Source organism: Xiphophorus hellerii, chromosome 21, assembly GCF_003331165.1.
Source record: "Xiphophorus hellerii strain 12219 chromosome 21, Xiphophorus_hellerii-4.1, whole genome shotgun sequence".
NCBI lineage: Eukaryota > Metazoa > Chordata > Actinopteri > Cyprinodontiformes > Poeciliidae > Xiphophorus > Xiphophorus hellerii.
This window is the reverse complement of record NC_045692.1, coordinates 14,309,673-14,324,699: the sequence shown is the minus strand read 5'-3', so window position 1 is coordinate 14,324,699 and position 15,027 is coordinate 14,309,673. Positions and strand designations below refer to the sequence as shown.

Here is a 15,027-nt window from a genome sequence, read left to right as displayed (position 1 = left end):
ATGAAAAGGTCCATTCTGCTGTAGAAGATGACAGTACAGTGGTCTAATTGAACACCCGCCTCTTCAAATCCTCAACCAATGAAAGAAAAGCCTGTGGATGACCCAGCCAATGAGCGACGAGCACCTCCACAACGATAACCTGTTAGTTTAGAGCGCTGGGCGGCTTTGTCCAATCAGCGGTGAGGCCGCCTGCACAGAGGGCTGGGCGCGAGAATCGGCGGGATGGACAAAAATTATAGCGCTACACAGAGGTACAGACGGAGGAGAGACTCTGCTAGAAACATCTCTGAATGAAAGCGAGGAAAGCCCTGTTAGGTCCTCCGTCTGCAGACTAGCTCTTTACGTTGCGACGTCGCATTTTAAGCGACAAGAACCAGAAGAAAACAGAGTGACGCATTTTTCATAGCAACGATGTTATCGAAGGTGAACAGCGCTTTTTGTTACCCTGCAAATTTGATGTAACGTTGCCTCCAGTTAGCTCGCTGGCTAGCCACACTCTACCAACTGAATGCAACAACCTCTCAGTGATGACTGAAAGTGATTTATATGGATAGACAGTTATTACTGCGGGGTTTGAGAGCGTTGCCAAACACAGGTTTGTCTTTGAAGAGGTTCAACCGTCCCACCGGCTGTCATGGACAACGCGAAAACACGCAGGTAGGTGCCATCAGTTTCCATAATAGAGTCATGTCACTGTCTGGTTCGCCTGCCATCTGCCGTGGATAGGTTTCGTGTCATTGTCCGGTAGGAGAGGGCGTCAACTTATCAAGTGCACCTGCACATAGAAGGTCTAGAGTGCAATAAATAGCTAGTAAACAGCCCTAGCACTAGTTATAATTTGCAATACATACATAAATTATAGTAAACAAATACATTTACAAGCAGAAATAGATAAAAAGCTAAGATTCTGGTTGAAAGTGGATGAAATAATTGCAGATCTCCCATAATTATATAAATATGTCTGTAACGAATGACCTTCTTTTGGCTTAGCGTCATAAAATGGCTAGTGTTAAAGAGCACTAGTAATAGTTATGTAATAACCTATTTGTCACAAAGACATATTTTAGTTACTCTTGTACCAACACATACACATTCCTTGGAGTTATGTTAAAATGAATAAATGCATAATCAAATTAAAAGTATTCTTAAACTCAAAACAAAGGGAATAATCTATTTTAAAACTTGACTAATAATAACATCTTCCTATTAGAGACTCTGAAAATTGAACAATTTGAAAACTCACTGCCAAAATAATCTCTCTAGTATTTGACCTGCTGTCATTCCAGCTAACATGCTAATATTATTCGTAACAATTTGATACTTTGATGTTAATTAGAAAATGTGATGAGAAAGGTCAAACTAGACTTGTGTTTAATTGTACACAACCTTTTGTTTATTTCAACAATAAAGGCTTTCTACATGAAGGCATGTAGAAAGTAACAGCTGGATTTGTTTATAAATTAAAATATTCAATATAATTAAAGCCAAAACCTAAACTAGATAAATAAAAATAATAATTTGTTTTGGATTATTAAAAGCAAAGAAAACACTGTCAAGTGAGTACAGTGTGAGTAATCTGATGATTTGAACAAATGGTTGCGGTGGTTTAAGAGCCAGGTTATGTTTGCTTTTGTTGCTTTTTGAACAACTGCACCTTTCATCGTGCTTCCATCAACACACCCACTCACTCTCCCACTCTGATTGAAAATCTGTTTGCGAGAAATAATGTCATTTTCTACCACTTTATAACCTGTTCAGTAATAACCTCCAGTCTCATTGGTAATCAGATTAACACATTCTGCGAAACTGTAGTGCTTTTTTCCTCTGTTTCATGCGTCGCTAAATCAAACTCTATCAGAATTAGAACTTGGGAGCCGCCCCCAAGAAAAGCAAAAGGTGGTACTAATCAGGAGAGATCTGGCTGGTTAGGTGGGATTTTTATATGTCATTTTTATTTCTGGGGTCTCCATTTTACAATCTTACTGCTTTGTTATTGTAGCATTTCTAGCCTTGATGAAGATGAAGAGCTCCACTCCACAGACCCAGAGAGTAAAGAGAAGAGCAAAGACAAAAAGCTGCTGTGTAAAGTGAAATGGTCCCGAGATGAGGTAAGAGGATGATGGACGTTCGCATGTAGGGTGTGGCCTGAGAAGGGGCTGAAACTGAAACAGTCTACATAGTGTTTGTATAGTGACCTGTGGTAAATTGTAGCATGCTTAAAAAGTGAAGTTCGTGTTTGTCCGCTTATAGGTTTCTTCCTTTTGCATGTTTCTGGTCATCTAACCAGATTTTAATTATGGGCAGAAATATTAAGAGTAAATATCAAATGGAGTTTTGAAATCAAAACCAACCTGACTGTGTGGAAAAAGTAATCACCCTTTTGTTAAATCATTAATTAACTGTTAGTAAACAAATTTTCTGATTTCAGGCCCAATTAATGCCTGACCCATCTGATCAAGATATATGGCCTCTTTGGCAACTTAAAGTAATATATAAGAATGTAAAAAGCTCCAGCTGAAGGCTCAAGAACAGATGAGAAACAAAGTCTGTGACATCTATCAGGGTACCAAAGTAATCTCTATAGGTTTGAGTCTCCAGCAAACCACAGAGAGACGTTTTCCACAGATGGACAAATATTGGAACAGCACTGAACCTTTCCAGGAGTGGCTCATCCAGGATGTCATAAAATAATCCAGAACGACATATAAAGCTTTGCAGATCTCATTTGCAACAGTTATGGTCAATGTTCATGATTCAACTATAAGAAAGAGAGAGAATGGGCAAAAATGGCATCCAGATGCTGTGATGTAAGCTTGGACCAACCATTCAATACTAAAAACCATTCACCATTGTTGAAATAAAACAGTTCTGCAAAGAAACATGACCAAATCCCTCCACAGTGTTCTAAGGGTTTTGTTTAGCAATTGCTTTTTCACATGGGAACAGGCAGATTGGTTTGAATAGCTTTTTCCCCCGATATGAACAAAATCTCTTGCATTTAAATTTTTTTATTTAATCAAATTATCTCTGGGTGTATTCACACTATTAAAGTAGTTTGGCCTGGACCTAAAGTAGGCTTTATTCTTTTTTATTTGGTGCAGTTTGATTTCATATTGAGCTTTTTTGCAAGCGGACAATAATTTTTGAATAAAGCCAAGCGGGTAACGATCTTTGCTTCCATTGGACAGAAATGGTGGCGTGTGGCAGAGCACAAACCCGGAAAGAAAACAAACATTTCTTGTAAAACATGCTGAACATTCTTGTGCATTCTGCCCAAATACCAAGGACGAATACACTGTCTCCTCGTAGCTTCTGGAGTGTACATGGCTATTCTTTGTAGCATCCAGGCAGTTGTAGCACTAGGAACACAGAAAGGCTAATTATTACCACAACGCCCAGCAACAGTGGCTCATAAGATCCAAAAAGACATACAGTATATTTCCTGTAGTTGGTGCAGATCGAGGCCTGTCTGTGTTCACACCAGAGCTCCTTTAGAAGTGGACTGAAACCACCTCAAGAAGTGGCTCTCTTGGTTCGGCTGAGTGTATTCGCACCTGAACAAAAGGTCTGGACCAACAGGAAAATAAACTGGTTCTTTTAAAGCGGACAAAAAGTGGCAGGTCTGAATACATGCTTTGTTTAATGTTAACTTTTTTTTTTTTAAAGAATCTAAAACACTGAAGTGAAAGAGGGAAAAAAGTCAAAAGAAAACTGTAAGAGGCAAAAACTTTTTTCTTTCTTCTAATTTTTTTAAGGATGAAAAACTTAAAAAACTTGTGGAGCAGCATGGATCTGAATCCTGGAAATCAATAGCTACCTTCTTTCCAGTAAGTATTATCACAAAACAACATTTTATTCACGCTTTGCCTGTCAGAGTTGTTTACCAATTTGCATTAGGACACAGTGTGGCTGGAAAGTCCTAGTGAGTTACAGTTTTCAGGGGCCAGTTTAGCAGCTGGTTCAGAGTGATGAGCTGGGTTTGAACTTTCTGTGTCTGCTGCCACAGGGGAGGACAGATGGTCAGTGTCAGCACCGCTGGCAGAAGGTCCTCAACCCAGAGCTGGTAAAAGGACCCTGGACAAAAGAAGAGGATCAAAAGGTAAGTAGAGCTGGGAGTTGTTGGAGATTATATGGGAGAAAGAGGAAGGGTGTGAAAGAACACAGCACAAATACAAATACCACAATGTGCAATCTATTATTTATCTTCAGGCTAACTACCCTCTGCACATGTTAAACAGTTCCCAAAAATTATTGCAATAAACAATAACATAATTGTTTTGAGACTATTTTCAAGTAATATCATCTTAATGGCATAATAACTTAAGTTCACCCTCTCAAAGACAAATAAACTTAGTGGAAGTGGAAGACATTTTAAATATCCAAAATAAAACACAGTAACCAAAAACAATAAATATAAAGGAAATAATAACGGCACGCAATCTAAACCATACATTAAATTGATTATGTAAATGAAACAAAATTGCCCTTAAATAAATATTAATCACTAGGCCTGTCACGATAGCAAATTTTGCTGAGCGATTAATTGTCTCAAAAAATTATTGCGATAAACGATAATATTGTCTGAAGACCTTTTTACACTGATTTAATGGAAATGACGTAATAATGCATGTGATTTCCTGCCAAAGATAGATACACTTTATTTTCAAAAGAATATTTAACACTGGAGCTGATAAACAAAATTAACAAAACAACCAAAAACAAAATGGATTCTCAGTCTCCATTAACAAAAAATGTACTTGATAAAAACTAAACAACATAAAGCCAAAGTGGAAATAAATACTGCATTCAACCCAAAGAGTGCAGATTATGAAGTGTGTATACTATGTTGCCCTTCAGTAATAATTAGATTTAAATAGAGAAGATGGGCACATCGACTACCTGATGCAATATTTCACACTACATGATTTTTTGCTCCTATTTTTCCCCATACAACAATCTTAGACCTTTGATCTTTCTAAGATTGTGTGGTGTGTTACGGTAGATCCTCGTTGCCGCTCCGATCTAAATCAGGGGTTTTCCCCGACTGGGATCTTAACGCAGCCTGTTGAAAGTGACAGGTAGCCAATCAGAAAGTGCGGATTCTCCTCCGTGCTTTCTGAGGGGAAATTACGTCGGGGAATCCCAAACAGCTGACACGGCGCAACCCGAAGTCCAGCCGCCTTGGAAACAACATTAATGTTTATTCAACATGCAAAGAATATAGAAATGACAAGGGGAGGAGTTGGAGCGAAATTGCTAGCGCAGTTGATAAACCCGGTAACTTTTCAGCTGTTCTTCGTTAAGGTGACGTAAATAGGTTCTAATGATTTTCATTCAGTCAGGACTTTACGCTGACATTAGCCACATGCATTGCAGGTAGATTGTAGTAAAGCATTGATTAATACCTGGTTTTAAAATTAGTTCACTGGACTTGTAGCCATTATTTTGTGCCCATTGTTGGACACCACACGGCAGGAATGAACCCGATCGAACCGTTATACCTAGGATTTCTGTCGGCTCATGTGTGATCTGTCAGGTTTTGAAAATGGGCCGACAATCGGCCGACAGCTCTAAGATCGTGTAGTGTGCACTGGGCTTTACACTAAGGAAATGAGGAAGGGAGGGTCAGTGGAGAGCACCGGAGTTGAGCCTTTTTTCATTCGGTGTCATCAACAGAAAGAGAAAAAGGTCGGGAGAGACGATAATGCCGATAATTGAAATGACGTTGATAGTTTTAATTTATCATACGATTAATCGATTTATCGTTCATCGCGACAGGCCTATAATCACCATCAGAATGGAAATTATCGAGGCCATTTTAATTTATCATGTGATCAATTGATTAATTACTTTTTGCGACAGTCTTAGAACCAAACATTAATGCAGGTCAATCACATAAAATCCCATTGAAATCAATGGGATTTTACTCCAATTTTCACTCTTACACTTGTGTAGTTCAATGCTCGCTTGCTTTATCAACTTTTTGTATCACTTTGCAAATTACTGTTGCTAAAAATGGTCATGAATCATGCCTGCCTGAATCCAAACATTACAAACCAGCTACATCTAATCAGAGCTATTGCTTAAACTTGGCCTGCCAACTATGACATCACAGCATTGCTTAGTTCTGACAGAATGGGCTGCAGCTACATTCACCCACACCTGAATAACTTGTTCTTTTGAGCATGATGATTCTGCTGTATAGCAATATGCATTTTCTGTATTTTTCTATAAAGTGTCTCGATGTTTCGTGTTTTGGGTGTTTGTGCAGGTGATCGACCTGGTGCACAAGTACGGCCCAAAGCGCTGGTCAGTGATTGCAAAGCACCTGCAGGGGAGGATTGGAAAACAGTGCCGCGAGCGTTGGCACAACCACCTGAACCCAGAGGTGAAGAAGTCGTCGTGGACACAAGAAGAGGATCGGATCATCTATGAAGCCCACAAGCGGCTCGGCAACCGCTGGGCAGAGATTTCGAAGCTGCTTCCTGGCCGGTAATGTTGCCTCAAATACATGTTCCTTCTTCTAGCCAGCATCTGGATGTTTAATGCCGTCAGTCATTTCCCTCACAGTACAGACAACTCCATCAAGAACCACTGGAATTCCACCATGAGGAGGAAAGTGGAGCACGAGGGTTACCTGCAGAATGGCTGCAAGTCTTTCACCTCCTCTGGAAACGGGAAAAGACGGAACAGCAGATCCTGTCCTCTGACTCCGACGGACCCCCAGCACTGCGTTCGCAGTCCTCTGCCTGTGACGGCTTGCAGCCAGGTCCACTTCAGCCTCCGCTTCGCAATTCATCTAAAGTCTTTAACTTGAGCTCCTTTCAGCTTGGTGCTGTGTGTTGCAGGTGGGGAGTTTTTCCTACGATCCTGCCAGCGGCCACATTATAGACGGCCTTCCTGAAAACTCCAGCTTTGTATCAGTGAGTCTTTGTATTTAAGTTAATGTACATAAAAAAACAATTTCTCTTTATTTTCTTACCTTTATTGTTACACTTGCTTGTTGTTTGCTAACTTTGGACAAATCAAGCCAATCAAACACTTGACTGTCCCGTTTTTTTTCTCACCTAACCCTAAATAATCAATGTTTGTGAATTTGTTATGTTTTGTCCCCTTTCTTTGATTATCTTAACTCTTTTAACTCTTTCCCCTTCCTCTCTTCTTGTCAAACTCTCCTCCCTGATGTTCGTACACTGCAGCCATCCTGCCTGGATGATCCTGACAGAGAACAGAGAATTAAGGAGCTTGAGCTGCTGCTTATGTCAGCAGAGAGCGAAGTCCAGCGACATGCGCAGTGCAGAGGTTCACGTGTAAGAACACACTCCGTGTGTGTGTTTTAGCAGACTTAGCTAGCATCCTGTGTGGGTTTGCAGCTGTCATACGCTGAAGAAAAGCTCCTTTTAAAATAATACTTAAAAATTTGATGAACAATGAAATATAAAACTTGATCATTTTTATGTAGTCTGATAAATCACCTCTCTAGTGGTTGACATTCCTGAATGAGCTTTTTTTCTGTGTATAGCACAAGATTTGAGCACATTTATGCGTGCTTGTAGTCCTGCTATATTAAAACATATTCCATTTCATATTTTCCTCTGGATTAGGCTGAAGCTGTGCTTGGTAGTCACCTCACTTGTGAAGCTGTTACATCCTCCCCTCATCTGTCGAGCACTTGTTTTTACGCCCCTTTAGTCTGTCAAAGCTGAACCTCTGCGTCTATTCATAGCATTTATGTGCACAAAAGTATTCAAACTCCCTGACAAAAAAGGGATTTTATGTGAAAGATTAACACAAAGTAGCATAGATTTGTGAAGTGGAATTAATATTTCTTCAACAAATTTTTTACACAAAACAATCGTAAAAATGTGATATGTATATGATACCCCCACATGCAATCCAAGAGGAAATGTTGCTTTCAGAAAAATAACACTGACCCTGAACATATCGTCCTCATGGAAGCATGGCGGAGGCAGCATCACACCATGGGGATGCAGTTAGGGTTTATTGGAGGATTATTGGGTGGAGCTAAATGCAGGACAATCCTGAAAGGCAGTTTGTTGGAAAAGCTTGAGACTGGGCCGGACGTCCACCTTCCAGCTGGACAACACCAGCAACACTAGGTATTAAAATGACCAAGTCAAATTCCTAAAATATCTCAAAGAAAACAAATCTTGGGTCAAATTTTTCTTTCTAGAGAACTGGAAGAAACATTTCCAAAAAAACGTGCAATACAGCAGAATGTGGTTCTGAACAGTATTGACACCGGCAGCCTGAATACAAATGCATGCCACACTTTTCAGATTTTTGTGTAAAAAACAATTTCAAACAACTTTTAAGTGATTTTTTTATTACACGTCACCTTCACATAAAATCTCAATATAGATTTAAGTTTGTAATCTTACAACATATGAAAAATTTCAATAAAAATAAAAAAGTTCAAGTGTCATGGATACTTTTGCAGTTTGGTGTGCATAAGGATTCACGTTTTTGCGATTTAAATCTTTTGCTAGCGCCTTTGTTCTGCAACATGAAATCTTTGTCATAGCTTTCCTGTTTTTCCTGACCCTCAGAGTGTGGAGCCGTACCCGGCCTGGTCAGACAGTCTGTCTGAAGACTCGATGACCACCAGCAGCAGCCTGGAGGAGCAGGCGGAGAGGGCGTCCTGGAGAGGGCCGGACATCCCAGCGCCACCCCCTCAAGTCTCTCCAAGCAAGTTCCTGACCGCAGAGGCTAGCACTGTGCTCTCCAGCCTTCAGACCATCCCAGATTTTGCAGAAACCATGGAGCTACTCGATTCAGTGAGTTACAAAAGCAAAAGCAGAATAATTATGATTAGATGTAATGGATTTATCTACAGTATATTTCTTCCGCCCATCAGGAGCCTGGAACGTGGAACAATGTGGCCACTTTTGATGTGTCGAATGCAGCGACGCCACCCAGGCACAACCACGCAGGCTTCACCAATCTGTTGCAGGAGAGGACAGTTTATGAACCGATAGGCTACACCATCAACAATCACACCGCCATACCAGGCCATGATGGGAACTGCCCGCCATTTGGCTTGGTCGCCGTCGCCTCCCAGACACCTATCAACTCACTGAAACCCGGCAAGGATTCCAGCGGGAGGAAGAAAAGGAGAGCCAGAAGACAGCCTCTGTGCGACAGGACTTGCTCTTCGTTCTTGGAAAACATGTCAAACTCTCCCAAGAAGACACCTACAAAGTCACACTCATGCACCACGTCAGCAGTAAGTTGTTTGTTTCACTGCCTTTTTGTCCTCTTACAGTTAGTATAGGTATGTTGCTTTAGGCGTTTGTTTTAAATGCTATGTCTGTCATGTCAGTTCTGCAACATATCAGCGACGGAGCATCTGAACCTGGAGGATCCCGCCTTGACCTCAACTCCTGTGTGTGGTCAAAGATGCCTCCTCAATACGCCTCTCCTCAAGGAAAATACGCCCAAACACCAGAAAGAAAACGATGGGTAAATAAAGTGTGACGAATAAATTTTAAAATGTCATTTTTTCAGGACAAAATATCATAGTGACACCTTTTTGTTTTAAGTTCCAGGACCCCTAAATTAGTTAAAAATGCTCCAGTCCCAACTCCAAGAACCCCAACCCCATTTAAAAAAGCTTTGGCTGCCCAGGAAAAAATGCACGGCCCATTGAGGATGGAGGTGAGGCACTGATCATAAGGCTGATTATTATTTTACTCTCCAAGGGCTGTCATTTATATTCTTCTTCTTGCTGTGTTTTGTAGCCACAGCCTCTGGCATTCCTAGAAGAGGACATCCTAGAAGTCCTGAAGCAGGAGACAGGAAGAGACATCTTCAACAAAACAGACTTCCAGTCCGACCACAGAGCGTGGAAACATAACGTATGTCAGACTCCGACCTTTTTAGCTGTTTGGTTTGTTATAGAAAATGTTTGATATGGCTGTTTTATGTTCTCTGTTTAATAAAAAGTGATAAATTGATGTTTGACTTATACATTTAGATGGATGGTCCAGTGAGAAAAGTGCGCAAGTCTCTTTTACTAGACCCTTGGGTTGAAGACAGCCTTGACGTCTTCCAAGAGCAGCTCAACAATGCACAGGTGAGTCAGTCTGACTTCTTCTTTCACCTGCGACCCTCTGATCAAATCACCTGCCTCCATCTCACCCTATAATTTGATTCCTCTACTCTTACACTAAACATCTTGTAGTACTTAGGTGTGGCTGTACCCCAAAACTCCACGGTTTGCTGCTGTTTTATGGGATTTCTGCCAAGCCTTTGAAAGTCAGTTCAAAAATACTTTGTTTATCCCAAAGTGAAATGAAATGTTGTCATCTTTAATATAATACAAGAATCTTCAAAGAGTCGTAGATGGTGATGCCGTGGGCAGGAAAGATTCTGACTTGATGACTGTTGCCGTATGAAAGATTTATGACTGTCATGAGAAACTAACAGTTCAATTTCCATACAGTAGAGACGATATTCCGCAATAACATGTCCTGGATGACACCATCAGGATATAATGAAACACTGCATTTAGGAAATGGAAACCGGCAAGTCAAAAATAGCTGCTATAATAGCTAGAGTCGGAGCTTTAGCTAAAACGTTTTCCACAACTGTTTCTGCGCCGAAACAAGGCTTGATGTTGAGCCTGGTTTATCTTACATGCAAAATGGAGGACTGCAAGGAAGGTTGAGACTGTTCTCTTTCAAAACCCCCTGAGAGAAACCCTGTTTTCAACAACAGCATTTACCTCTCGTCATTTTCCAGATTTCAGAAGAAAGCCTGACGGAAAACTCTTCGCTGGTCACCCCCATCACTGAGGAAGAGGAGGGTAGGCAGTCAGCCTTTGAGAAAGACAAGTCCTTTTTAGGAGTCCGTTGTCACACCCACTGCTTCTCCAGGCCTGACGTGAAAAACGAACCCTCCTCACACAAAGAACCAAAATCATCTCCTGCACAGGTATGTGAAACCAACCTGCCTGCATGATGCAGTTTGCTTTTGAATATTTCCTGCATTTTGTCAGACATATTCCCGTTCCAGCTCTTTATTTGTTTAGCTGTAAATTGCACTGCTTGCATTAAAGTACATTAATAAAATCAACTTACCTTAGTAATCTGCACACTCAGTGGTCTAAACAATATAATAAAGCCATTTTTATGGATTTAAACCAATAACATCAGCTAGTTTTATCAATCAACAAAAACAGACTGTGCATTTAGATGTAGGGTTATTCTCGCTTTACTTAAATTAAAGCGATTATGCAATTTACAATTATAAAATGTAACCGCCGTAAAAGAAAAATTTGTTCTAACTTCATTACTAGAAGTGATGGCTTTCAATGTAGTACAGATCGGACTGCCGCAGTACTTATGTCAACTGACAAACATTGAAGGTTCTGGAGAAAAAGTGTTCCAGGTTGCATAGTGTGCGTTTTCTGGAAGTTTGTTCCAGATCAGCGGAGCATAGAAACCAATTGCTGATGGCCAAACTAACCACCGGTCCCCCTCCCTGCAGGTGAGCGAATGGGAAGCAGTGGTTTATGGGAAGACAGAGGACCAGCTCATTATGACAGAACAGGCTCGACAGTATCTGACTCCCTACCCGTCGTCCGGCTCTACCTCAAGGGCTCTCGTGCTTTAAAGCCGTCCTCCACTCCCAAGCAAGCAGCACTACATCCGTCCAGCACCTGAAACTGTCCACTGAGTCCTGAAGGAGACAATCTAGTGACACAGATCAACACTGCCGAGGCCCTGACTGCCGGTACAGTTTATAACACATTTCTAGGTCACCTAGTCTTTTTTACTTACCTACATCTTTGCCTACAGTAGAAACTATACAAATATAGTCTGTATTACTAGCGGTGGCTGCTTCGGAGTGATATATTCTTAATATATAATTTTAAATGCCAGGAAACACATGTCATGATGTATCTCCCTCAACTTATTTTGCTAACCTAGTCTGATTGCTGTTATTTGATGAAAATCACGCACATCCCATATGTCTAGCTTTTTACTGGCTTAACATAAACTTCAAAATCACACTACAGGTTTTTAACAAGACCCCCAATAATAAAATTCCCTTTACTTAAAGCAAAAACAACAAAATGCAGCTGTGTGTTTTTGTAATAGCAGTCATTTGAGATGCTAGTCCAAGCTGGTGTGAGGTTTTGAGGAAGAAAATGAGAAACTGTCAGTCAAAATTGCACTACTGAGAGGATTTTTGCTGCTGAGAAAGGAGCAGTGTGTTTCTTCAGTTTTATTTTTGTGTTATTTTATTTTGAAAGGGCAAACTGGATAGCACTTGAGATGGTATCTGTCTGACAACACAGAGTCTCCAATCCGAGACCATGGAGTCCGTGGAGACATCAGTTGAATGTATTTCATTGCAATGTACATGTGAAAGAACCTCAAACGTGGAAGGGTACCTTTTATTGTTTATCTCTAATTATTTTATTTATTTTCTGACTCTTCTGAGACTTAGATGTTAATATAAACATGAAGTCATGAAGTTTTCACATTTCTTTTTTCTTCTTTTTTTTTTTAGTTTGCTGACAATAACAGCCTAAAATCATATTTGCTCTAAGCATGTCACTGTTTAAATAAATAAAACAAAATCCCCTTTGTCAGATGTTTCATTGTGAAGGTTGATACTGACACGGTTTCACATCACAAACGTCAAACATTTGGCTGAGAAGGACCACGTTTTTATGTGAAGGCTGTAGATTTTTATTTATTTAATGTCTACTAATTTATTTATTTCTTTGAAAAGGAAACCTTTAAGAGAAACTATTGAAGAATTTTATTATCTTTTCTCTTTAAAAAATAATTAAAAAAAAGAAAACAGGACTGGGCTGCCATTCAGTTTAATATCACCAAGGCAAAAAAAAACATCATGCACTGCCCCTGACTTTAAGCCTTTATTAAATAATTTGGTAAGATCCTAGAAAATAATAATTTTATAGATGTTGGCATGACCTTATAACATTTAGATAACATTTTCCCCCCTTTAAATCAAATGTGTTTTGCAATTAGATAACGACTCTATCTCTGAAAACTAATCATAGACAAACTGCACTTTTTATATGTATAAATTTTGACTTTTGTTTGTTAATTATCATGATATAGCTCTTTGTTTGGGTGTGCGGGTTAGCTTGTGATGAATGCTGACATGAAGAATCTGCTGCTTGATTTTTCACCTTTTGTTTCTCCTGTTTGGCTGCAGAAGTGTGTACTTTAACTACACTAAGAAAAGAAAACCTTGCAATAAGCTGTTTTTGTAGGCAGATGGTTCTGAGTAGAGCAGCTGGTGTGGCCTTGTATGATGCTGACATTCCCTGATCAAATCCTAACTTCCACACTCTTCTTTTTTTTGTTTTGTTTTGTTTTGTTTTTTGCTGATCTGTAATTGTTATTTATGTTTCATGCTGGGTTGTATTTGCTTCAAAAGTCAATTATGGTGAAAACTATTATCAGTAGAAGACGATAACGAATGCTAGGCGACATGGCTTAAAAATAAAATTTCCCAATCTTTTTCATACCACATTCGATTTCAAATCTACGTTTTTTTATTTTATTTTTTTAAAATTTCAATTAAGTTGTTTTAATGAGAAAAAAAGCACTGCTGGGACTGATCCGAGCTCTGGTGGCTTTCGAACCAGCACTTCATTTGTAAAACCCCTAAATGACAACTACAGATCCTGCACTTTATACACTCTGGATTGTAAGTAAGAGCACTACAGTAAAATCCAATTACATTTAATAAGTGCTGAACGGCTTGTCTTCCATTTTAGTAGCCCGACTCCTGATTATTTGTAATCTTACTGAAACTTCCTATAATCTGCACTACAGCTGTGAATCTTGTATTGTCAGCGTTTAGTGGATCTAGCATTACCTCTAATCTGGATTATCCTCCATTTAGACCTCTGAGTGAGAATAAGAAGGAAATCTTATCAGAGAGATCAAGAGGAAAGATCAGGAGAGTTTGGTACAGACAGTAGACTAACATCTATATAAGTGATTTATACTTAGATGTGTCTAATCTGTTTATATTTGTGTGATCTGTTCCTGCGGGTCGGTTTGACTCATCATTGTACATTACATCCATTAAATCAAAGTTCATTTGTTTTGAAGTTAACAATTCTTGACAAATACAAATTATAGGTGTTGAGGGAATTAAGTACAAGCACAAGATGCTAGCAGCTCTGTTTACTACTGTAGTTCTGCATGAGCAATAAACACAAGATGCTGGATGAATCGCTTTTGTAAAACGTGCTGTTTAATGTAGCAATTTCAGTAACTGTCATAACCAAGTTACCTTAGATGTCCTGCCAGCTCTCTTTTGTAACCTTGTACTTTGTTTGTGAAAAATAAATGCATCTTGTTGCATCACTTTTGTGTCTTTCTTTCTCTGCCAAGTCCAAATTCTTTGGCGGTTCCCCTTGTAATAAAGATTAGTTATGATCCTTTCGGGTTTCTGACATGGTCACAGCAGGGGTGGAAAACATCCGGAGCTTTTGCCAAAAGCAAGAGAGGAGAGATTTGAAACTGTGAAACTCCTTTCATGATTTATTCAAATATTGTTCCCTAATTGGAGCTGAAAGACTACTTCAGGGGAAACTGGGTTTGAGCATAAATAAAGTGGTTAAAGATGACTCACTCTTCAGAAAGAATATATGTTTGGGAATGTTGTCATCTTGGCCTGAAGGTCCAGCGACACGAGCCCCCTCCACCAGAACAAGACGCCTCGCCACAGGGTCAGCTGCTGGCCCTAAAGGGGCCCACTCACCCATGACTTAATGCCCCCAGGGTCCTTTGTCCTTAAGGCTGTTGGTTTTACAGGCCCATTCACTCAGTCACCCCCCCCTTTCCTTCCACGAATGGCGTGAGCCAGACAACATGCCAACCTGTTCTGTGCTGCCGGAGCAGCAGCACGCGTTCATGTAAACAATCGACACACAGACACCTCCTTGGTCCTAACCGGAGATCTCCAGCAATCCTTCAGCCTCAAGTTTTATGCAGAATTAGAAAGAGA

The 15,027-nt window shown here is 40.0% G+C and overlaps 1 protein-coding gene across 2 annotated transcripts; it reads left to right on the top strand.

Annotated features, from left to right (window-relative positions):
- The first annotated feature begins 236 nt into the window (after positions 1–236).
- Positions 237–14,384, top strand: mybl1 (v-myb avian myeloblastosis viral oncogene homolog-like 1). 2 transcript variants are annotated; one of them, XM_032550682.1, is made up of 16 exons: positions 237–657; positions 2,000–2,108; positions 3,756–3,827; positions 4,007–4,099; positions 6,272–6,492; positions 6,571–6,769; positions 6,849–6,923; positions 7,200–7,310; positions 8,571–8,798; positions 8,879–9,247; positions 9,344–9,483; positions 9,564–9,678; positions 9,762–9,878; positions 9,998–10,096; positions 10,765–10,956; positions 11,512–14,384. In XM_032550682.1, exons 1-16 carry the CDS (start codon positions 635–637, stop codon positions 11,635–11,637), a joined length of 2,289 nt encoding a protein of 762 aa, XP_032406573.1. In that variant the 5' UTR covers positions 237–634; the 3' UTR covers positions 11,638–14,384. The 2 variants fall into 2 exon arrangements, with proteins under 2 accessions (XP_032406573.1, XP_032406574.1); XM_032550683.1 differs by lacking the exon at positions 7,200–7,310 and having other exon boundaries at positions 238–657.
- Positions 14,385–15,027: the final 643 nt, after the last annotated feature.

What these genes read in the sequence shown, in the direction of transcription:
- mybl1 (XM_032550682.1), top strand. Translation starts at nt 635, where the DNA reads ATGGACAACGCGAAAACACGCAG. An exon ending in TGAAATGGTCCCGAGATGAG is followed by an intron (nt 2,109 to 3,755) that starts GTAAGAGGATGA and finishes AATTTTTTTAAG; the next exon opens with GATGAAAAACTTAAAAAACT. An exon ending in CGCAGTGCAGAGGTTCACGT is followed by an intron (nt 7,311 to 8,570) that starts GTAAGAACACAC and finishes CCTGACCCTCAG; the next exon opens with AGTGTGGAGCCGTACCCGGC.